Here is a 25,158-nt window from a genome sequence, read left to right as displayed (position 1 = left end):
AAGAAAATAGTCTTGTGTTTTATGAAAGATTAAAGTATGGAAAGAGTAATTATTTGGGGATCATATGAAGGGTCTTATTTAAGAAAACCAGAGTCTTTAACAGCTTTTTTATTTTTATTTTTAATTCAGCCCTCTTTGCTTTATTCAGTGTTGTATAGCTGCATATTCAATATGGCATTTAAGGCTATAAATAGCCACTGAGCTTTCTAAGAACCATAAGGATCAAAATACCTAAGAATCATAAGTCTTACCTTAATTTGCTTGTGCTAAAACACATAAACCAGTACTTAAGCAGTAGCTTAGGTAGTAGCTTGTTGTGAAAGGTTTCATGAAAAGAAGAAGCTTTTAGCAGAAGTTTGGCTAATGAGGAGAAAGAAGACATGTTGTGAGGGTACAGTATAGCTTAGAAGGCAGCAGTGGAAGAGACGTCAAGTCTAAGTACAAAGAAAACAGACAAAAAGGAAGAGCAAAGCAAGGTTTAAACAGAATATATGAGGGAATAAAAAGTTGAAGGGGAGCAGAGATAGACCATAAAAATGAGTCATGAAGTGGAAGAGGGGTATGAGCAATGGTATGGGTTGAGAAAAAAAACATTGTGTAGAGGGGAAGAAGCATTTAAGAAAATGGCAGAAACCAAAAGTGACAGGACAGAAAAATGGTTGAGCGCAGTGTTTGTCACAGGACTTTTGGAACTTTAAATCTGCTGTCACTGATGGTTACAACTGGTTCTGTACGTGTTTTGTGTCTGGATAAGATACTAAAGTAAGGCTCTGGTTAATTGGACTAATAGAATAAAAAGGGAGAGAAAATGAAAAATGCCATTCAGCTGTGGCCAGTGATTGCCTCTCTCTCTGTTCTTTATGCTGTGGTTGACACCTACATGTTTTTCTGATCGGTTGCAGAGTGACACAAGTAAGAACCCTGCCTCACTAACCATAAAGAATGTTTCGTCCATGGACAGTGGACTGTGGATTTCCTGCGTAGCAGAGAACATTGTGGGAGAGGACCAGGTCTCTGCCGAGCTCACCGTATTCTGTACGTACGCAGGCCTCTGTACAGCTCCCAAGGCCAAACTGCATTGGTAGCAACTGTTTTGGGTATAAATAATTTTTGGAACAAAAACTCTTTAAGGCATGCGAACTATCTACTGTAGTTAATGCTGGGAGTAGCCCAACCAGCAGTTGTATTTGTCTTTTTCAGCCCTGCGTTCTGAAAAAAAAAATCTGTTTCTAAATGCTTTATCTTCCAGTTAGAGCAATCTGCAAGTAAATGTCTGAAACCCAAAATACGCAATGGCACTGTGAGTGTGGGAAGGTTTGTAATGATGTGCGTGTACATACATACTCTCTTAGGAATTAAGTGTGAACACTTGTACAAGTGTGAAGGCTTGTACAATTAATTATAAGAGACTACAAATGTTTAAATTCTTATTATCTAAAGCAACAACTGCTGTGTTCAAAAAATAACACACTCGCAACATTCGTACTGCCAGATGTAAATTTATTTGCCATAGCTTTGAATAATATACTTATTTGTCATGGCCAAGGAAGGGAGAAGGGACATGTAGTATAGAGGCACTGGCTTCTCAGATCTAAGATCCAGCCTGAATTAATTTGGTGTGAACTAGACAGCATGTTTTCACGAATTTGAACTCTCTATTTAATGGAAGATGGGAATGGAACACTTTGTAGAGGGCAAATTTTGTTCGGCATGTGCCCGTGACAGAATAAACTAGAAAAATCAGTGTAGATGTAGGTTTGTAGGTTGAAATGGGATATATAATAGCTATGTGAAGGGACATAAAGTAGAAATGTTTGAACAGTGTAAATGAGATTCTGAGCTTGGCACTGTTATGAGTGATAAAAGGGAGTATAAGGAGATGAAATTGGATGCAGTTAAGAAAAAATATCAAGGAAAATTTCCCAATAGTGAAATAATGGGCAAGGTGTTGGAAAATCTCCTGAGGGAAACAGCACAAGTTGGTAAACTTGAGGCATTTAGCAGGTCTGAACAATGAATGAGAAAAAGTATAGTAAAAAATTGTCTTTCTGTGACAGAAGAATCCAGGGAATTAAGTAATCTGTTCTGGCTTTGTGGAGAAAATTGTCTGAAAGTTTGGATTCCTAGCTGAATATATTTCCAGTACTACTTGCTTTTGGCCAACTTTTAAATATTTTCAATACTTTTGTGTTCCTTCAGCACTCCTCTGCACCATTTTTCAGCAAAGCTAAAATGTCTCTCTCCCACTTCTTAGTGATCCAGTAACTGAACTTCCCACATCTTACAGGGTTTAAGTGATTTAACGGGTGCTCAGTCTTTGTCTGAAACTAGTTTGTTTTGTTTCTTTCTGAAGAACAGCTTCATTTCAGTTGTGAGCACAGTACCCTAGGCAGAGCAGGTGGGTTCCTGTGTGAGTATCTTCCAAATAGGTATCATTCCTACTAATAACATACTTTTGTACTGACAAATGAAAAATACTTCCCTGATAACTCTGGGGGGAGAGAGGGAAGGAAGGAGAGACATGTTCAGAATATTCTGATGTTCTTCCCTCTTTTTTTCCAATGTAGTTGCACCAAATATCACATTTATTGAATCTCCAACCCCGGACCATCACTGGTGTATTCCGTTCACTGTGAAAGGGAACCCTAAGCCCACATTGCAGTGGTTCTATGAAGGGGCTATACTGAATGAGTCTGAATACATCTGTACTAAAATACATGTTATCAATCAAAGTGAATACCATGGCTGCCTCCAGCTGGACAATCCTACCCACCTGAATAATGGTGCTTATACCTTACTGGCAAAGAATGAGTATGGAGAGGACGAAAAACGGGTTGATGCTCATTTCATGTCAGTGCCTGGAGATGGTGAGTATGTTTGGTTTTATTTTTTTTTTACATTAGCAATTGCAAATTGATGAGGCTGTGGAGGCAGTGCTCCTGGCCAGTTTAACTATTTTGGAAGAAGCTTTGTATAGATATATATGTATATATGTTGGTTTTTTTTTCCTCTCTGAATGAATTCCTTCACATTTAGTTGTAAAATAATGTTTTTCTTGAGCATTTTCTTCTTATTTATGGCTTCTCACAGGAAGCCATGCTAGTGCTCCATTAATCTTCCATTTGAGTAACCATCGTTGGTGCCAGCTAAGGCTAATAAAAGGTTGCTGTTTCTGAAGTGTTTTCTGAAGACTTAGTTCTGATCTTGGAAAGCACTGAGTGCCAATTCAGCTGCTCTGTAAGTTTTCTGCATGGCTTATGAATGCAACTAGGCAGTGTGTCCAGGGACGGGGAGATGCCTATGTAGCACCTACTGCCTTGTTGCAAACTCAGTAGTGCAGTTCAGTGACGTGATGAAAATAGGTTGTTGAGGACACCAGAGGGAGCTGGAGAGAAAACAAGTAACCCAGAGGCAGGATGGTCAAGGTCCCAGGTCCTCACAGGCATTTCAGCATCCAATTCCCATTCGTTTGGGTGGAGGCTGGGCACCTACATGCCTAGGAATATGCACACTCAAGATGGTTGCTCTTAGATATATGCATCTTCAGTTGTTCTAAAGGCTCTGCCTCAGCCCTCCTAAATGCTGTGTGAGCAGGATCAAGGTGGGCTAACTCATTGAACTGCAGGCACTACTGTAAGTGATAGATGTTCACTCTGGTTTGATCTTTTCCCACATCTTCAAAACTACATGTAAAGTGACCTTCAGAGTAACAAGGTATTCATATGAGCATATTGCTGTACATGGAAAAAACTCTCGTGTGGACCTTGTATAGCTGGAGTGAAAATAAAGGCATATTTTTAGGCAAGTTGCACACTCAAATCTGAAAATATGAGCATGTATGTACCTTTGGCTTCTTAGTGATGGGATATAAACAGCTGCTGCTTTTTTTTTTTTTGAAATAGCAATGTGCAGTGCTAGTGTTATCTGGCAGAAAAAAAAATGTGGATATTTGAATTCTCTATCCTAAATTGCAGGCTGCAGACAGTAAAAATATAGTCTGTATTTAATGTTTTTCCCTATCAGCTCAGGCTATTGTAGAGAGAGAGATGGTAAGTCTTCTGCTTTCCCACCCATAGAAAGAGAAGGTAAAGTGCTGATACAGCCAGGCTTTAGTTACTTCTGCTGTCCTTAGTGCTCCTTTTTTCTCTGGTGTTCTTCCTTAATTAGACTCATTACAGAAACATGCCATGATTTCAGCTACTGGCATTCTCTAATACTGCGTTATAACAGGTCAGTGAAATGGTTCACCTCATAGATGTTTTGTGTACAATGGAAGTTCTCTTACACCCTGATTATTTAATATGCCTGGCTTCATTTTTCTTAACAGAGTAAGAGTTCCTCTCATACACTTAGGTGAATTTATAATTTTCTGTCTTTGATCCAAATCCCTTGTACTGTTCTATTTTTCCTTTATGCTTCTCCCCTGTACATAGAAAATTTTTACAGTTGTGGCCTTTTAAATCAGTAAATAGAATTGTAGGTATCCTCCAAATTAGAAAGACAGCCTTATTTATTTGTTCCACCCTCTTTATACTCATAAGGAATATAAGTCTCTCAATATAATCTGTGCTGTGTTCTTTAAGCATTTCCCAAGCCTTGTGGTGGATTCAGCTTCACAAAAAGTGTGTAGAAGAAGACAGTGTATAGACAAGTTATAACTGGATTAGAAGTCAGTTCATGCATAGTGGATTGCACCAAACCAATCTTAAAAATTAACAACAGGGGAAAATGCTTATCTACTTAGCCTCCTCAATACTGTTTTTATTTTTTTCCTTTAAGAATTATGGTGTTGAATTCAGAAGACGTCACAACATTGTTGTCTCTTCCACTGGAGCTAACATAACAGCAAATGTTAAAAAACTAGAATCCTCTGCATTGTATTACACTTTTTGTTTCAAACTATTACTATTTAAAGCACTGACAGGCTGTTTCAAACCCTTAAAAGGCTTTTTCAGTGCTGTCGTTACTGTGTAGTTTCTTCTTTTGGCCCACATATTGTACAATGAAGCATGAAGATTACGGCCCACACCCTCGCATTTCCATGCCTTCATGACTGAACTCAATACCAGCCCTGATGTTTCATGGGGTGGGGTACACTCACTGAGCTTTAAACTGATTCTCTGGTTATTGCATCACTTACGGGCAAATGCTCTGAACGTAAAAAGAAAAGAAAATTTAAAAAAACCCCTCACTTATAATCCATATGTCTATCTAAATTAAATGCAACTAAGTCTGAAGCATGTTCTGTCATCAACAGTGTAATACTCCACTTTCAAAGTTGCATCAAAGATGATGAAGACATTATTTGTGCTAAGATGCTCCCCACTGCTGGCATGCTGCTTGCAGAACATTTTTCACTGTTCTGAGGATGCAGGCATAAAGGAGAGGAAAGCATGTACCACAGTGGGATTTGGATTAGGTCAATGATAACACAGCTAATATTGTAAATTAAGACTTTGTTTTATATACAGAGGCCTGGAAGAATAATTTTCCTGTTCTATTAGCTAGATTCTTAATTAGTTTTAATCTGCTAGAGTTCTTGGATTCTTGAGAAGCTGTCCTTGCTGAGGATGACGTGATTATTTGAGACTACACTGCAGCAAACAGTAAGCAAGAAATGTTAATGTTTTATTCTGGAGGCTGTTCTCATAGTTGATCCAAAACTGCTAATGAATGTGGGAGAGATTTTTACCAATAATAAGTGTTTTTAATTAAGCTTATTCCTCTGTCAGCTCTCTACTCTAGAATTCAGCTAAAGGAATCCAAGTCACAGAGTATCGTCTAAAAGTAAAATAATATGTTAAATAGGCCTTAGAAGTGGCATCTTTCTTGTGCAGCAAAACAGCATGGGGCTGTTTTGCAGAAGTATGTTTTTGGATTGAGTCTTTTGCTGCTGCTTTATTTTGAAAATGTCAAATTTCTAAAGAAAGAAGCAAGCAAGCAAAGTGTAGTTGATGTAGTTTATAAAAATGAGTGAATAGTCTGAGTGTCTTAATAGTTTATTTATACAACAACCTCTTCTAACAGGGACCAAAACAACAACGCTGTTCTGGGTTTGCCTTAAAAATAATTGTGTGTAAACGTGCAAAATTATTGTGGTGAAGTTTACTGTTAAAATAGCTTCAGCTGATGTTTTGATGATTGTGTAGGTATGTTTTTATTTAGGGAATACTAAACAGAAATTTGAGTTTCCTCCAGCATCCTGATTTTTGCAACCTTATTTGAAGTGAATTATATATAAGGTATTTGAATGAGGTTGATGACTTCCTAGTTTATATCCCTGTCAGGGGTTAAACTAATCTGATTACTTTATCCCAATTCCAGTAAAGGCTAACAAAAATGTTGCCATTTAACTCTGGAATAAAGGCTTGGGGATTTTTTTTTTCCTCTTCAGCTTACAGGAAGTAAATTAGAAATACTGTCTTTCAGCAGATGGATGTTTTATACTGGAAAAACTGAATACATGAACTGTATGGAATGAAAACTCTGGTCAGAAGTTGCTTGAGGACAGAGAGTACAGGCTTTCTTCACTTGTTATTTGTCTCCGCAGATTGACATGATGGTTCTCGTGGAGTTTATTAACCTGTATCTCTGGATACTAGAATATCTTCAAATACATTTAAAAATAAACCTAATTATTTGCTGCCGTTCGGCAAATAGATTGCAAGTCTGTTTAGTATTTCCAGCACAGATTCTCATGATGTTGACATAAGTAGAAACAATGCTGTTCACAGCATTCACATAGATCACAGCGGTTTTATGCCAGTGTAATTCCACTGCTATAGATTTACTGTATAGTACTATTAACAGAGTTATGCTTTCTGAAATTTGATTTATCTTTGGAGATTTTAACTATCTGTTAATTTTATTTCCAAACCAACAAAAAGAAAGAATAAAAATATGGAAGAGATGACTAGGAGCCTACTACCTAAGCTATACTATAAATACGTTATAGACCAGAGTGAATGAGTATGTTGTAATTACAACACAACTATCTTTCAAAGCGCGAACAGTCTAATAGTATGCTAATTTCAGTGGGTGTTCTATGCAATATACTCACATATGTGCTCGGCCTTATATATGTGCACTAACTAGAAAAAGCTGGAAACTGGAACTAGTAAAATTTAGAAAGGTGTACACTAGACATTTGCTTGTGTAAAGGCTGGGTTTGGAGACATCTGACTCTTTTGGTAAGAGTTCTGTCAGTGTATCAGCTGTGCAACTGGCTTCTTGGAAGCATCCTTTTACAGAGCATATGAATTGGTGCTACTTAGTTCATTCCTACGTCTAGCCCTTAACTTGCTAGCTCACAGCTAAACTGATTTGCTCCCGCAGTGCAAAATTAGCAAAATTTTTTGACCAGGTAAGAGTCAGTGATTGTTAATGCTCACTGAATTCTGCTTCCACTTAAGGTCAGGGAGAATGTTACCATTGTTTTTTCAACAGGAATAGCTATCTTTGCACCTATTCCAGATATACCTTAACAGCAGAAAGCAGAGTTTTGCCCAGTTGGGAAATACTCCTGTGTTTGGCAGGGCTCGTGCCCTGTGCATTATCTGTTTCACATGAAGCAAAACATTAACCTGTGGGACAGCTCTAAAATGGTTGTAAATGTAATCCGATAAACAGGTACTGCAATATATTGATGTTGCTTTGCATTTGTGTAGATGCTGATCATGGCTATTGCAAATAACATGTGAATTCTTAAAAAATTCCTAAAGAAACTCTTATTCTTCCAGCATTTGCAATCTATTTACAAATGCTTTTTCTTTTTTTTTTTTCTTTTTTTTTTTTTCTTCATGTGCAGGTAGTGGCCCAATTGTGGATCCAGATGTTTATGGTATATATTTGATTTTCTTTTTCTTTTCTTTTAATGATAAAAATGAAGGAACTGAAACTATTAAAAAATTGAATGTCAGGCTCAATTAAATTGAAATGGCGCATATTATAACACAGTTCTAAAAGGTACTTTGTATTTTTGGTTCTTCTCCTGCCTTATATTATTTAAGAAACATGAGGCCATTTTACTTACTCTGCTGCTTTTGAATCACATTAGAAGAAGCGTAAATCCACTGCTACAAATGGTAGCAGTTGATCCAGTAGGATGACGGCTATCTGATGTAGCTCACAGGCATGAGATTTTGTGAACCTTTTGGAGGCTTTGCTTGGAGGAGAGTTCATTATTTCTCCTTGTATAACTTAATTTATTTTTTTCAGGGATGATTTGATACTTGTTTTGCCTCCAAAAATGTACTCCTAAATCCCACTCAAAAATGAGGTTGGCACAAGTAAGTTTTCCTGTAGGCAATTTATTTTGCTCTGTCTGCTCATTTGTACCTTACTTTAATCTCTCTTGCATAAGCAGACCATCAACTCAGTGATATGTGAGTGTATGCCAGCAGAGTTGATGACACAGTGTTCACAATAGTTTTTTAGTTGGATGAAATGTTTTGGTCTGTACCTAGTGAAAGCCAGTGTGCACAAGAATTGAAGCTGCAGAATGAAAAGCAACTGGCTAGTTTTACAAGACACTTCTGGTGAGTAGGAAAGTCCATCCTAACCAACACATCCAAACACTCTTCAGCTTCCAGCAGAAACCGGATCTGGTTTGGAGTACTTTTTATTTGGATCAAATGGCCCGTGACTCAAGTTTCCTTAAGCTGATTTAAATGTTATTGCTTTGATTCCGTTCCATGTCATTAAACTTTAAAAAATGTGCAATTGAAGCATCAGTTTGGCTTTAAGTGCTTAGAAATACTAAAGGATAGCTTCCCCTCCCTCTCTTTCAAAATCAGGTTTTTTGGGGGAGCTGGGAAGGTGGTGATGGTTTGTGCAATTTCTTACATGTGTTGTATTATGTCAGCTGTATGCAAGACGATTTTGATTCTGAGCTGTTTATCAAGGACCTATTTGCCTGTGTATGGCTTTAACCATGTGAGTGCTGTGCTTCGATTGACTCGGGAAGGTTTCTGCTGAGATGTGCGCTTCAAACTGCGCTGGTGGATCACAGCTTGCAAGACCTAGTCCTGATGAAAGCCGCCTTCCTTTTTATTCCTGCCTTTTCTTTCTGCTGTTTGAAATTGCTGTCTTTGGTCTTTGTTTCAGTGACTCAGTGCTTGCTTTGAGAAGCACTTTGTAGTCCAGAGTGTTTCCCTAATTATTCCAAATTCACAAGTCCAGTTAGTGAGGTGAATAAATGAGGCTGGCTGGAAAGTCTAGGAATGGCTACACTTCTTTGGAGAAGCAGCCACCTGCATGGCTGACAGTGGGAGCCTGGGTACGAGCTCCCCCAGAGACTGAGCGGTTTCGTGACTTCTTTTCAGGCTGCTCTGTCTCTGTGCTACCCCATTTAACCAACAGCTTAGATTATGTTGGAAGGAAGATACAAAGAACCACCCCCTGGTTCCTGCAGGCTTCACTTTAAAGCGCATTTTTCAGAGCCCCATGCTAATTGTGTTGCAAATGTGCCTGGTGTGCAGGGTAGAGGCAGCGGCAGAGGATTTGTTCTTGCTGGGCACCTGCACTAGCTGTGTGTCTGTCGGTCTGTTGGCGATGGGTAAAGTTAATGGGAGCTGCGAGGTATTTCCCTGCAAGTGTCAGGGTGCCATGGGGGTCCCTCAGGGCAGGGCCTGGCAGCCAGGGCTGTCCCACCACCCCAGCCAGGAGCAAGGCAGCTGGGGGGCCCATGAACAGCCCCACACCCAGGCATTGGGACCTGTCCTGGGGCCCGGGCTGGGCTACAGGCCCGCAGGTGGTCCGGGCTCAGCAGGGCCCAGAGCTGGGCAGCAATAAGCTGTGAGGAGATGGAGACAGAGAGGACAGAGGGCAGGGGACCCCGGCCTCGAGTGCCACTTCATGCAGAACAAACCCCTTCAAAGCCAGGTTTGGCCTGTCCCTTGGGAGTTGGCCGCCTGTGTCCTGCCCTCCATGTGAGGTGATCTCCAGATGTTTTCCGTTAAGTGTTTTGAGCATAGAATGGGAACCCGAAGAGCTGATGAGCTCTGCCGAGGGGAGTCCCAGCTGCAAGTGCGGAGCAGCTGCTGGTGCCTCTGGATCAGCTCTGCGGCACCTCTCGGAGAAGGTGGCTGTCCTGGTCCCTCTGGGAAGGAGCTGAGAGAAATAAAGCACCTCAACTGCGGCTGAGCAGGAGAGCAAATGCAAAGACAGCGTCTTTGGCTCCGAGTTCATGTCTTCATGCCCTGCTGCTTCTTCTAATGTGGCTGTGAACATGAGAGAGACAACATGCTCCATATCACCCACCCCTCAGAGGACTGTGCAGAATGACCCCTCATGCTGGTGTGACTGTGCTCTTGTCTGTATCCCAGCCACCATGCACCTTCTTTGTGAAATGGCTGCAAAATACTGCCCAGCCTCAGCTGCGGTTCACTGCAGTTGGCGGAGAGCCACAGGTGGCACACAGCAGTGGGGAACCTGCCCTGAAGCACCTGGCCCTGTAGCAATACGAGTCCCACGCAGCATCAGTCGAGAGGCGCGACCCTTGTCTGTGACCCAAGCACTATCAGAGTACTTGGTATCTGTGTCAGGATTTCATAGAGAAACAAACAGGAATTGGTTTTAACTCCCTATCACCCGGTTTTGGCTGGATAGCTGTTGCGTGGGTTTTCCTTGCCTGGCTCACGCATTTCAAGAGACTTTGGAGATCTGACACTAGTTCAAATGCAAGCGCTTCACAGTTGTGCAGCAGGGAAGGGCAATGCAACACCAGCATACTGACGTGGCCTGCTTTAGCTCTTGCCCATTTTAATATAAAAGTACATTCAGGAGATCCAAAGACCAGACCTGAAACACTGCCTAGTTCTCATTAGTCCTTCAGGATGTGATTTCCAGTATCAGAGTGCAGACCCAAGCATAAACAGAACTGCAAATAGAACTGCTTTTGCCCACCACTATTTACAGAGCAGCAGCAAACAGAGCCCACCACTATTACAGAGCCACAGCAGCAAAAGCTATGAATATTTGTTTTATATATTGGTCTTATAAAGCTACCGTAACTACAGGGTTGGTCGAACCTATCTTTGTGAAGATTTCCCCAGCTAATTGTAAAGGAAGCCAAATATTGTAGGCTGAGATAGTTGTTATAAAGTGGGCTCTGCCTGCAAATGCGTGAAGCAGAAGCCTGCTCCTTTGCTCTGGCAAAAGCGTGTATTTGTGGTGGCGGATGGTCTGCACAGCACCTTGTCTGAGTGTGCAGGCTGCTTGCGCAGGTGAGCCACTCAGGCAGGGTCGGTGCTGCCTGAGTGCTCTTCGTTTGCCTCTCGCTACTTGCTGCATAGGCAGCGGTAGGTGTAGAGATGCAGTGCTGAGTCAGAGAATTCAAACAGTAGAAGACCAGGAAATTGAATTTTGTTTCTCGTGAAAGCTCTGTATACTTAATATGTATTTTGGCTTGAAAGAGTCCTGTCCTTCAGCATGCATCATGAAGACACTAGATAGAATACATGAGCTGATCAGATAACTGGACTGTACTGACTGTAGCACTGGTGCCAGAGGTAGCTGCGTAGCTTCATATACCAAAAAATCTGCACCCTGACAAGTGCTTTGCAGAAAGCAAAGGAAAATCAAAAGCCCAGTGCAGCTTGCTGTTAGCATTGTTAGCTGAGGTCTCAAAAATGGCCTTGAGAGCTGAAGAAGATAAAGTCTGCCAATGCGCAGGCCCTGCAGCTCTGCAGTTGGAAGAGTTCCTGCTTCTGTAGTTAGTGAGAGCTATGCCTCTGTGCTCTGCTTTCTCAAAGTTAAAATTTCATCTGTAGGCTTACGGCACTGATTTTAATCAAAATGTGTAAAGAAATATGCAGTTAATTGCAAATATAAATTACAATGCTGGAGTTGCATTTTTGTGATAGATGCAATTGTTGCCTTTGTTTCCTTCTTTCATCTGCACACATTGCAGTCATAAAATCGAAGCGTTATGTATATTTCCAGATGCAAACATAAAATATATGCATTTATTTTATTTTAATGCACATTTCTCTAAGTTTTTATATATATTATTTAATTCTTTTTACCTCATTTGAATAATTTGACAGGAAATAATGGGCTGTAAATATCTGTGTTTCATTTTGAAATAATTATAAATAATTAAGCCATGTTCATTCTTTTTGGTACAGACCTCTCAGTGGAATTATTTTGACAAGTCAAATTTCTTTACACCATCTCAGACACTTAATTTTTTTAAAGGTTTACCTCTGTGACAGTTTATGATGCTAGACTGTAACCTCTGTGCACACAACAATATTTTTTTCTTATTTTTTAAACAAAGAAAAAGAGCTATTTCACATTTGGTTGTAATAAACTAGCTGAAACCCCATCTGCCAAGTTCTTCTCATCTGAACAGAAGTCCCCAAGCTAATTTCTAGGACTGTCCTATATTTGACTGAATACAAGGCTGGAGAAGTTCAGCATAGAGGGCGGTCTTTAATTTTGAATGGGAAAGTCAGAAGCATGTGAAAATAGCTTTATGGATGGTGTTTTTATTTAACTCCAGTTTGTCCAGTAGAGATAGACATTATGGTGTAAATTACTTCTCTTTTCAAGTTTATCAGTCGTGACACATTTGTTCAATTTGTTTGATTCCACCCCCCCTCCCCACCACGCAAAGTTTGAGCTACATTAGCAATTATGTATTATTTCTAAAGAGCTCAGAGTCCTGAGAGTTGTTAGTGGACTTGCCATCTTACAGACCAGAAATAATAAAGACAACTGTTTCCCCTCTAAGGTTACGAAATTATAAAAGCAACCTTTTTTCCTTTCCTAAGAGTACGAAACCACGCCTAATGATCTTGGAGACACCACAAATAACAGTAATCAAATCACTTCTACGGATGTTTCCAACAAGGAGAATGAAGATAGCATCACCGTAAGTATATATATTGTTTCATGATCTGTAATCCTGGTGTACTTTCTGACTACAGAACTCACAAAACTGTGGAAATTGTAATAGGACCCTGAGCTACCAGAACACTGGAGCTATTGCTGTGTTGCGATCAAAACTCAGAGGGAAAAAAAGAAAATCAATGCTCCTCACTCTAGCCCTCCCCCCATTTTTTGACAGAGCATATCACTTTTCAGTACAAGTAAAATGTCAAGTTATTTTGTTTCTTACTTTTCCAAACAAGTAACTTTAATTTTTTAGCCTAAGACTTTGCTTCTAATTTTAGCCAAGGAGAGCAACTGTATTTACAAAACAAAGACATCCAAGGTAATTGGAAGATTGTTCTTGGAATTTGGGTCCTGAAGCCAGCTCCTCCTTATAGAAAGAATGTGCTGCAGTGAACTTTCAAATTCTAATCGTATGTTTTTAAAACATGATTTCATGTACATTTTTGATAAAATAATTTGCCGTAGATTTGAATATAAGTAGCTGAATTGGTGGGCCTCCTCCTTTGCTGCCTTGCCTCTCATGCTTTCCTGAGCCGAATTGCTGGAAACTGGTGGCAGGCGGCCAGGCTGGTTGCTGTTGCAGCCTCCCTGCATCGGTGACTCCAAAAAGCAGCAGGTGTTGTAGAGCATGTGCATTCATGCTCACTGGAGAGTGGACTGTGAGTCGGGACACTGTGCTAAAAAATTGGGAGGATCCCAAACAGTCTTGTGTTGTCTGGTAAGAGAATCATTGAGCGGCTGAGGTTGGAAGTGACCTCTGGAAATCCTCTGTCCAGTTCCTCCTGCTTAAAGTGAGGCCAGCGTGGTTGCTCAGGGTTGGGTATACTCTGCTTTTGACATCTCCAGGGATGGAGACTCCACAGCCACTCCAGGGAATCTGTACCAGTGTACAACCACTTCTATGGTAAAATCTTTTTTCCTGTGTGCTTTTGTTATGTGTTTTTTTATAACATGCTACTCTGCTGAAAGAGAAAGGGGTGATGTGCACTTGCTCCCACCTGCCTTGAATGTGTAGGATGTTGAAAAAGTTGTTCTCAGAGGTGTCTGAATCTCTGTTCTCTGCAGGACAGAAGAAACCTCAACAAGTACTCTTTGATCCAAGTGCAGATGTTACCCAGTTGAAATGAATCTCCTTACCTAACTGGGTTAATCTGAATGTATGCTGAATGTCTTTGAAGGTAGTTCATGAGACTTAAACAATCAGATCTGTTTGTGTCCTCTTTTTTTAGGTGTATGTTGTGGTGGGAATTGCAGCGCTGGTATGCACTGGCTTAGTAATAATGCTCATTATTCTGAAGTTTGGAAGACACTCTAAGTTTGGGATGAAAGGTAAGCAGGGTTGTTTTTCATACCTTCCAGAGTTGTTGTGGGTTGTATGAGCTAATACTTTAGGCTTCTGCACTGAGAGCAGCCAAATTAACTAGATTAAGTACCATCACATTTAGTGGGTTTTTTAATTCATCAGGTAAGTATGGGCAGAGTGTAGAATTTTGGATCAAACTCTTCCACTTCTCTTTTTTTTTTTTTCCTTATAACAAATTGCATTTATTTCCCCACTGCTGCAAATCCCTCTGGGATGCTTCCTGTAGTAAAATAATTCTTGAGACAGTGTAGGTAGGAAGAAGATAGGAAATGAAATTTATTCTGATATGAGTTTGATTACAACGATTTAATGAGAATCCATGCTGCATGTGAGAGGTACTTCAGATCATACTACAATGTCACATTAAGGTGACAAATTAAAGGGAAACAATGGCAAGAATGGAAGGTGCATTTTCAGTGGATCCTGTCAAACTGGTGCTTTCTGACAGATGCATTTCCTTGAGCTTCTGTTTGTATCTTGGGAAGTAGCAGCTGGAGAGAGTAGAAAGTGCTCATGTCCTGTGGAAGAGGGAAATCTCAGCCCTTCCATTTATTCATTTATTTATTTTACAGACAGATGGAGGTATGTGAGATGTGGAGGTACCTGCAACAACTCAATTACTGTATTATTTTACTGATATCATCAGTCTGTGTCTGGTGATGTAGGTGAAATTATATTAAAAAAAAAAAAAGAAAAAGCACTATCTTGTTGCAAAGACAAGAAGGTGCTTTGCTAGGTGCTAAAAGAGTTGAACATTTGTTATTAAGATGTGTAGATGAGGGTCTGTGGAGAGTGGTAAGTAATCTTTTGGGAGGCTCCTGTTAACTATTTGTCCTTCCTCTCAGTTGTGCTCATGACACAGTACCACATACATGTATAGTTTGGTAACCCTTACTTGCTCTTCACAGGTGCTCTGTATATTTTGTGTTTATTCTCTTTAGAGGAGAGCAGAGCAGAAATGTAGTCGGTGCAGATTAGCTCGTTGGGCTGGTAATCTTTTCTCTCACCTTCTTCAGACAGGACAAGTTTCAGCTCTTTGGAGCAGCATTGAAAGAGGACAGTCATTGTGAAATATCCTCAATAGCAACATGGAGCCAGCAGGATAGACCTGCAGAGTTTTGGCCAGACTAGAAAAAGCTTTCTGTGACCTGAACAACAGTTCAGCATAAATTTTGTGTCTGAAACTTTCTGAATTGCATTTAGAGAGCTGAGGTAGATGGAAGCTAGATGAGAGCAATGATGAGAAATGTCTGATGCTCGTTCTTTAAAGCTGAATGCTTGTTACATTTTTCAAAACTTGCATTAAATATTTCAAAACGTCATTCTTGGAGGAACGAGGAAGTAAACTCCATCCTGAGGGAGAATGCACAAAAGTTGCATTTTGTGTAGTAACATTTTAATTTACCTTCCAGGAAGCTTCTTACATGGTGGTCGTGTTTTAGTATCTTCAGGTACAACTTTTCTCACAAAAATATTGCTCTTGCCTGATCAGTAAGTTTGACATCAGTAGATTTTGTTGCAGAATTGTCCATGTAGATCACATATTAGTAAGGATACACTTTTGGGAAAATAACTATATGAAATTCTGAAGAAGCAGCAACATCATATGCAGTGTTTAGTTCATTCTTTATATTTGACCAGTGAATGGTTTGGCAGATCAGTAAAATGACCTCACAGTTCAGGTACACTCCTTCAGAAACTGATTGCAGGCATGGTATGTGTGGTAATGGTGAAATGTCACTGTGAGCTGCAACTAATTCTTGAATGGTTCATTAGAATGGAGTGACCTTCAGTTACCCCTGAAGTTAACCTCAAACTTCTCCAAAGTCTGCATTCACATCTGAGCTTCACAGTCTGGATCTGTCCGTAGTCCAGAGTCCTAGGAACACTCTCTCCGTTTATCATCATCATAGTACTGTTGCATTCATATTGAAGCAATATTTAAAGACCTGAGATTAGAACACCAAATCAATACGTAATACCCAGACAAATAATAAAATATTACCTGCTCTGAAAAACCTGCAGCCTAAGTATATCTTGAGAATTCATAAATGAAGATAAAAAAACCCTGGGGTATTTGAGCTTGAGGAATATGAGTCAAAGGTGAAGAGAAATTTTTTTACTGTCAGTATTGATCAGTACAATACATTTAAAATGTGTTATCTTTTAAATTCTGAATAAAAGGATCAAGCCTGTGAACTCCTTGAGTCATTTGCCACTGAATTCAGTGACAGCAAAATTAGTCCCAAGTTAGCTTACAGACATAGTGTTGTAGTTGGTGGTTTAATAAACAGTCTTAGTAGGGAAGTAAAATATTGATTGCCTTTGAAAATATTTATAAAACAAGATAAAGAAATCTTCTTTTCAAATCTTCCCCAAAATATGAATGTTTTGCATTCATAAGAAGGAACTTCCCGAGTCAGATCAGGCAGAAATGCACAAAAGGCTGTACTTTTTTGCTGTTATCTTGCAAGGATGCAACATAGTCATCTCGGACACCCTGTCTCCCCACCCTTCTTTAGCAAGCAGTTTGGAAATAATCAGAATAGTCACTCAGTGATTGAAGCAGTCAAACTGGCACTCGGTGATATTTTTCATTTAACCATGTACATGGAAAAAATGTTCCACTGAAAATCAGAAAAAGAAATGTGTAAGTAAATAGGCAATCAGCACTGTGTGTCCAATGGGAAATGTCTTTGTGTAAGGGATGAAATTTTCACTCCATTTGGGTTCACAGCAGGCATCTGCAGCTTCTTGAAGGCATTGTTTTGTACTTCATGTATTTAAATGCCAGTTTATTCCATCTTTTGCACGGGTATCATCTGCTGAGTTTTTAGACTGTGTCCTTGCTGAGCCCTTCTGTGCTTGAAGAACTTGAGCATGGTTGGAGTGTGCACAAACAGTGACAGCATCCCTGGAAGGAGATGTGGAGCGGGCAGTTGTGTCCGAGCTCTGCTGCACCAGAGCTGCCCATATGTGGAAGCACTGCGAACACTGAAGAGCCACAGACACTGACACAGAGCTCACATGCCTCATTGTCTTCTTTCCTTTATTGTACTGACCAGGAAAGAGTCCAGTTTATGTGGAAGGGCACACCATGTCCTCCAGGAGCTTGCAGTACTTTGGCCATACTGATCAATCTTTTACCAACATCTGCTGAAGAGTTTTATAAAGATAACTTACCCTATCTTTTGGCTTCTCTCTTCATTTTGTGTGCCTAAGGTGAGGGGACAACTTGGGTTATATTAATTTCACTCAGTTACCTCTCCAAATTGTAGCAATAGAATATTTTTGCAGGTAAGGAAGACAAGCAAAGCTCTCCTTCATGGCCAGTAGCAAAACAAAAACATTTTGTTGTGATATTGTGGATTCTGGTTGGAGTCGGATTGCACCATATGAGGCAATTGTTACAATTCTTGCAGTGCTTCTTTTCACTCTGTTTTTTAGAGCTAGCAGAGATAGCAGGCTCAGATTATTACCTTAGGAACAGTTTTAGCAAAGAACTGGTTTGTGATCTGTGCTAGAAGATACTCAAAATAAGGTCAGTACTAAAAAGCGATACTGTTCTTTCTACTCTGTGGATAAACTCTCATGTTGTGCTAGACTTCCAGACTTGCATTGCAAAATTCATCAGGGTAACTGCTGAAACATAATTCTCTCTATTTCTCTGCTTATGCACATGTTAAACACCTTATACAGGGTCTGTTGATGACAGCTTTGTGTGAAAAGCTGCTTTTGGTTGCTTGAATCTGGAGGTGACCCTTGCAAGATGCTGAAACATAAATGGTGAAAGCTTCAGTTAATTTCTTAAATGTATTCATTAAGATTTGTGGGTTGCTCTTAGGAAACACCTTGGCTTGCATTAGGATGTGAAAGTGCTTATGGTGGGAATTCACTGAAGGCTATCAAGACAGCTCTTACCTTTTTGTGTGCATTTCTGACTCCATCTAACCAGGTTGTGAAACTGAAAAACAACAAGGGAACTGGAGTAGAGAGGGCAGGGGAAGGTTTGTGAGCTCCTTGAGAGGATTTGTGAAAGAATAATTCTACTCCTGTTTTATTCTACCTCTTGTGTTGAAAAATAAATGTAAATAAATGACTAGTTGCGGCATAACCGACCTGATACACTAAGCATGAATGGAAGTATGGAGGAAACTGATGGAAGATAAATCAGTAGATAAAGTTCGAACTAACATAATTCAGTTAAAAGGAGGAAAACATTTTTGCTGATTTCAACTGTACTGACTTTTAGCACAGAGTGTCCCTATTCCAGCAACAAGGCGATATCCTCAGTGGTCCTTGCTTGCTAGGAAAGCTGGAAGTGGATGATTACAGGCAAGAGTATTATCACAGCTGCTTTACTGTACAGATAAACAGAATTTGTGTAGGTTTTACCAAAACCAGAAAGGAGAGAGAACACACTCCTCCCCAAAGCAGCCCCTTCTGTCTTTTGAGAAGTTAACAAATAGAATCTGACAGAAGTAGAGGGAAACATATGTGTACTTAATCCCTTTGGGGTGAGCGGGGTTTTTTTGAATGTTTGTATGAAGTTTCTGTCGGTGCTTTGAGCTGTGTGCAGAAGTACAAAGCTAAGAGAACAAGCTGAGTCTGAAATTCCCATTGTACTTACAGTGCTAGCATCTTCTCCTGTCTCTGAGCTTGAGTGTCATGCTTTGAAAGATGCTTCTCCTTCCTGGAGTGCTTTCTGAACTACCTACCATGTCTAAACTTAATCCTGACTGTGAATGCTTTGCCCCTTTCATGGTCTTTAAAGTCTGTTCAGTTCAGGGTACAGAAATTTGTCTGTCTCTGATCAGGTAATAAGATTGTGTAGGTTGATTTAAGAAAGAAAACAGTGTCCCTTTTAGGATGAACACCCCAAAATAGTACCTTTTCTTCAAGCCCTTGTTAGCTGTTTGTCATCATTTTTGCATGTTAGTTTGAAATTGGGACTGTCAGTCAGGGTGCTGTGCTCTTTCACCAAGCTGATTAAAAGTTAAGAACACATCCATGGATTTTGCCTGCCAAAGTCAAAACAGGGTATTTTCTCCTACTTCTTGATAGTTCTTTTGCTCAAGTGATTTCTGTAACTTTTTTGCTGGGCCGTGAACTTCCTTGAAAACATTTTAATTAAAAGCATTGATTATTCCAACAGGAGCACATTGAAAATTTGAGGAATATTTTTTCTTCCCTGTGTGTCATTATCTATTTTGGTTTTGCTTGTAAACTCTTGTTATTTTTGAGCTTTGGTCCAAAAGATAGTACAGGAGAGGGCAGCTTGGAACTTATTTTCAGTTGCAGCATATTTCTGAGTTGTCTTACAGTATTTTAGTTTTGGTAAGAAACACTATACAACAGCATGCTAAAAGCCTCCTTACAAAGCAATATTGCCATTCGGATACAATGCATCCATGACTTTTCACCTTCATTTAGCCAAGTAATCATTTTTACATGACTTTTAATACAGTGCTGTCCCGGTAAGAGTGGAGTGCTTTACTGTTCTGTCTGAACATGACCATTTATTGAGGCTTTTGCATATTATTTTGGATGTAACTTTAGGGCCATCAGGAAATCTTTTATGTCTTATTTGTCTGTAAGCACATAGCAAGTGGTTGTTGTATTCTCTGTTTTAATACATTTTACTTGACTGCACACTGTTGTGGGAGAGGAGGTGATTGCAAAACAAACACTGCTTCATTCACATTGGTGACTAAAGAAATCAGATTTTGGAGAGTTTAGATGTCTCTAAGCGAGTGGTTTGAAGGGGAAAGGCAGAGCTGTTCTGTTTATTAACTCACACATTATCACATTATTTGCTTAAGCAATTGGGTTGTTTGTAGACTAGGAGAAGAATGTAATGCCATTAGAATAGAAGAGCTTTTACTCCTTTTAATTCTAAACCAAGTACAAAATAGAAGCTTTGCTTCTTCAGCAAAGACCTGCAGTTTGACAAATATGATCTAATGTTTAAATCGGTCTGCAATAAGCTTGCAAGTGAGGGTTTCCTGGACAATTTTGCCATGTTTGCAGGTAATTAGGAAGATCGATTTGGAGCTTGGGAACATGCTTACTGCTTGACCTTCATCAAGTCACTGAAATTCAGAGCTTTTTGAGTTTCCATTTGTACCTATAGAAGTGATTTTTGTGCTGCACTGTACCTACCCAAATGCAAATTCTGTGGGCGTTGATCCTATGTCGTTAGAACATTTCATTATGTAGTCAATGAGCAGAATATAAAAGAGGGATTAATTCATGTGAGTCAGTGTCGTAAGATACGATGTAGAAAAAAATGAATGTGCTCATATCCACAGTATTTTTAGTCAGTAGACATGTAAAGGCAATGATGATATTGCTCATCTCAAGCACACACAAGAAGCTATTTTTGTTGTTTGACATTCCAGTCCCTGCAGTCATGGGCAGATCATACAAATTGCCTTTCTCTGGGGCATTCCTTATATAATGGGGGCAGTAGTATTTACGTATCACATGAACATTTGGAAGATAGGGTTGTTAATGCTTCTAAATAACTTACTCTGAAGAAGCAAATTGCTGTACTTCAAAGAATGAGAGTTCTTATGAACTGATCCGTGAAAGTCATTTTGTGTGAAGGATTTTACAAAGATCTTAAAATATTTAAGCCACCATTCTGTTGTGTTCCAATAAAGAAAAAGATGTGTCTCTTAAAGCATTGTTTTGGGGCCACATCACTCTATCAGAACGTAATGTTAGGCATTTCTAGCTTTTCATTGTTTTTATTCATAGAAAATTTGGTCTCAGCTTTCTGTTTCTCTCTTCTACTAGTTTCCTGAGACTGGTCCTGAAGTGCAAGATAAAAGAGGGGAATGTAGCCCTGGTTCTGTAGTACAAACAAGCCAGTGGATGGCATGCGCCATATGTAACATAGGATTTAGGGAGACATCTCAAGTCTGAAGCTAGGGAATTTTTAATGATCAGATGGTGCATTTGACTATGATATTCTTTGGTTGCAAAATTCAAACTCAGTTGTAATGATTGAGGCAGAAAAGAAATTATTAACTTACTGATGGATATTATTAACACAGGAAAATTGTCTGAGGCCTTATGTCTGTTACTAGTGAAAATATATGGAAAACAAGCGTAAACAAGTACCTGTGGTATTCCACTGCCCCTCCCACCAAAAGTAGACCAGCAGGTGATGGGATGAAGGAGCGTGCATGTATGTGATGTGCATGAGTGAGATGGAGAACTAGGGAGATGCTGAGTAGAGGACAGCTTAGAGATGAAATGGAAAGTGACTGAAGAGAAGTGAGGCTAATAATGGATGCAGTGGAAATGAGGAGAGCTGAAAATCAGAGTTGCCAGGGCTCTACCTCGACATGGGCTGAGGCTCAGAGGAATAGCACAGCTCCTACATTAGGCTAGTGGCAGATTGCTCCGCAAGTTTTTGTTTTACAGAGTCCACAGTTTCTCTTTTAGTTTCTTATGTGCAAATGGTGAACACTTACCTGCTTTTATATGAACTGTTGCCCATATGCAGGTCATGCTGTTTTGGAAATGCGTTAGTTTGTAAGGGCAAATTGTGGCTTAGCCCGGAGAATTTTAGAGAGAAATGAGACTACACATAGGATGAAGTATGATGAAGAGAGGAATGGGATGTGGGAGAGAAGGTGGGTCATGGGTAATTAAATATTTACCTGTAATCAGAGTGTGATCAGGCACAAAGAGGTTGGAAGAAGTATGCAGATGTGGGCACCGAATGGGAACAAAGAAAAAGAGCGGATAATAGCAAAGCCAGCCTATGCTTTTTATTTATTTATGTATTTACAAGTGGTCCCAGTTCTCCAATGCTTTAAGCACCATTTACTACAAAGTATATGTGGGCTTGGTTGTGATCACCATTTGAGGAAATGTTGAAGCTAGATGATGCTAGAAAACTACGTGTTATAAACCAAGCAGTTCTTAGAAACAGAGATGGGAACATGAATAGTAGATAAATAGAAGGTATTCTGCGTAGAGATGGGGTCCATTGTATGAACTCCAGCTAAGAAAAAGGCTAATGTGGAAGGGGCTGCCAGCAGAGGTGCTGATAGAAGTTGCTCCTGGAGGCTGGTCTGGCTTGTAGTGACTCACCACACAACAGCTGGGGCTGGCAGGCAACCTGAGAGTGGCCAGTCCGACCCCCTGCTCAAAGCAGGGTGAGGTACTGCGGTTTGCTCAGAGCTGTGATCAGCGAGGACTGAATATCTCCAGGGATGGAAACTTCACAAGCTCTCTGGGCAAGGTGTGCCAGTGTTCAATCACCCTAACAGTACAATTTTTATTTCCTTATTTTATTTCAGTTTGTGCCCACTGCTGCTTGTCCTGTCTACAGGACACGTTGACTCACACTGCAGAGGAACAAAACAGGGGTACATAAAGGTGGCATGTGGACAAAGACACTTTCTGAGCTGTTCTGTGTTGCTTTTGAATACTGGTTAAATTATGAAGACAAGAAAATACTGAAAGGTTACGGTAGACCACATGCTATTTTCAGTACAGTGACATCTTTTTCAGGGAGGTTATTTGGCTCAGGTATGTGAGTCTCAGTTGAATAGCACCAGTGGGGATTACGAGCATATATTGCTTAGAACTTCACTCCTTTTACAATGCTTGTCGGATTTAATGTGAGTTTTCCTACATTTGTGTTCCTCAGCTTTCCAAAACCGATGTAGGATTCGTCCTCTGATTGAGTTGCATTAATTTCTGCTAATGGCTTTGAAGTTTGAATGTATTTTTTTTTTCCTTTTTTTTCCTGAGCTTGGGAGATATCCTGTGCTTGTTCTGAATAGTAGATGATACAATTACTCTGCTTTATAAAGTTCTGTTTTTAAATGCCTGGCCATCTTAGCTACTTATCAATTCTCTTAGCAGATGCTGAGGTCTTAGTACAGTTGGAGTGCCCTTTTTCATTTAATTCCTGTAAAAGCATTCAGTATTGAATTTTGCACAACAGGGGAAGATTGACCCTGGGCTCAGAGCCTGGCTGGGGCAAAGCACTGTGCTGGAACCCTCCTCACAGCTGTTGTCATTCTGCTTCCTGCAGTGGAGCTGTGTCTTTTAAAGTAGCATGGACAGAAACACAAAAAGCAAAGACTCATTTAAGTTTGTTTTAGGCAAATGTGTGCATCTAAAAAAGCCCCACAAACAAAAACTGCTCAGAGATTGAATCTAATTTTTAAAGTTTTTTGATGCTTATTTGAACTTTTCCCAAATCTGGCAAACTGTTTGTTCGTTCTTGTTTGATTTTGCAAAAACATACAGGAGTAGCCTTTTATCAACAGCTTCTTTTAATGCATCTGAAGACGCCTTTGTTTTGTTTGTGCACTCTCATGGCATTATACTCTTTGGATCTGAATATTTGGAAAAAGCATCAAGAACAGATTTTTTTCCAGGTTGATGGTGTTTCTTCTTTCAGAATGGACAAGAAGAACTGTAAAGCCATTTTTGTAGCAATGCTGTTGCTGCTTAGGAAGAAATGAGGAAGTACAAAAGTTCACAGGAATTAAGAAAAATTAAGACAAAAGGTAGCCAAGCTGCTTGAGTATCTAGTAAAAGGAACACTTTAGGTTTTATTTCAATTCTGGGCAAAGGTTCAAAAAATATTGTTTTATTTGAGTGAATGGGTCCTTTTCATATCTCTTTTTCACACACCCACCCTGATGCGTGTCTATCACGTCCCAGGATATCTATAACCTGGGAGCTGCTTTGTATATAAGCTGTTGACGCAGCCTCACCACTGCAGCCTGTGTATTCCCCAAGGTGTTTTCTTTACGGGTAGCTGAACACACCTTTTCCAAGTGACTCATAGTTGTTTTCTTCCTGGAGATCCTGTACCTCCCCAGTGCTTCCTCACCAGTACAATATAGATGTGCCTCTCTGCCTCACAGTGGCCACTGTTTTAGCCTGTCACATTTATTTACTTAAAACATTAGGGCTATATTCAGTCCTCAGCCTGGATGATAATCCAGTGTAAGGATCCGAATAATGTGTTATAAGTAATGCCTTTTTTTCCCATAAATGAGTGATGAGGTGAAATGGGAATGGTCTTCTCTGTTTCGGAGTAGCTTTTTGTGCTGCCCTCAAAGCCCATTTTCTCCTAATACCTATGTAAAAATCAGAATTGTGTTTTTAAACAGGAGTCTCTCGTTCTTTTTTTGTGCTCTGCCCTGTTTTCTCCCATTTAACACTGTTCGCTTTGCCAGTGCCGGAAACCAGGAAGAAATGATGGCACTTCCAGTGTTGCATTGAGAAACAAGATCTAGCAAAATGAGATCAGTCTCATTTCTTTGAGGTTTTCTTAAGAAAATTAAGGCGGAGTTGAGAATCTTTCTGGTTTGTTCTGTTTGATTTTTTGGAGCTTCCTAAAAAAGGCAATGGGATGGGAACAATGTAACAGGTTCCTTTATGGTGAAGTAAAACGAACAGACTGTTTTGTAAGTATTACTTATTCTGGGTCAGTTTTATTCATACTGTTAATGCCACTGTTTCTTCAACTGCCCCGTGTAGCTGAATGCCCAAGAGCACAACATGGAGTAATGCAAACGTGCAGGAAGTATTTATAAAAAGTCTTTCCTGTGACCCTGAGAGATGACAAAGTTATTTATCGTGAAGCATCACTTCTTCCTGGCAATTTGGCCAGCCAGTCTGACTGTCGTTCTCCTCCTTCTACCAGCCCCATTCCTTCTTACCCTCTTTGGGCACTGATGGTGCGATAATACAGAGCTAGCACATCTGAGGACTCAGACCTTTTCCCTCAGATCTGTTTTGGATTTTAAATGCATCATCCTCATGGAGTAACAGGAGGGAAGAAGATAGCCTACGGTCGTGGCACAATCTCTGCACTGCCACAGCTCCCCCACAGAGTACACAGAAGCGTC

General features: G+C 40.0%; 1 protein-coding gene across 7 annotated transcripts in view; it reads left to right on the top strand.

The window, feature by feature from the left end:
- The window catches only part of NTRK2 (neurotrophic receptor tyrosine kinase 2), a 201,300-nt gene that overhangs the window by 43,388 nt on the left and 132,754 nt on the right, over window positions 1-25,158 (top strand). For all 7 annotated transcript variants that reach the window (XM_065655716.1, XM_065655720.1, XM_065655715.1 and 4 more), the window contains exons 7-11: window positions 903-1,035; window positions 2,568-2,867; window positions 7,808-7,840; window positions 12,777-12,877; window positions 14,130-14,229. In XM_065655716.1, the coding sequence (XP_065511788.1) occupies window positions 903-1,035; window positions 2,568-2,867; window positions 7,808-7,840; window positions 12,777-12,877; window positions 14,130-14,229 (667 nt within the window). The remainder of the gene's footprint in view (window positions 1-902; window positions 1,036-2,567; window positions 2,868-7,807; window positions 7,841-12,776; window positions 12,878-14,129; window positions 14,230-25,158) is intronic.

Source organism: Caloenas nicobarica, chromosome Z, assembly GCF_036013445.1.
Source record: "Caloenas nicobarica isolate bCalNic1 chromosome Z, bCalNic1.hap1, whole genome shotgun sequence".
NCBI classification, from domain to species: Eukaryota; Metazoa; Chordata; class Aves; order Columbiformes; family Columbidae; genus Caloenas; species Caloenas nicobarica.
Note: the sequence above shows the minus strand (reverse complement) of the source record. Positions and strands in the feature narration are given on the sequence as shown.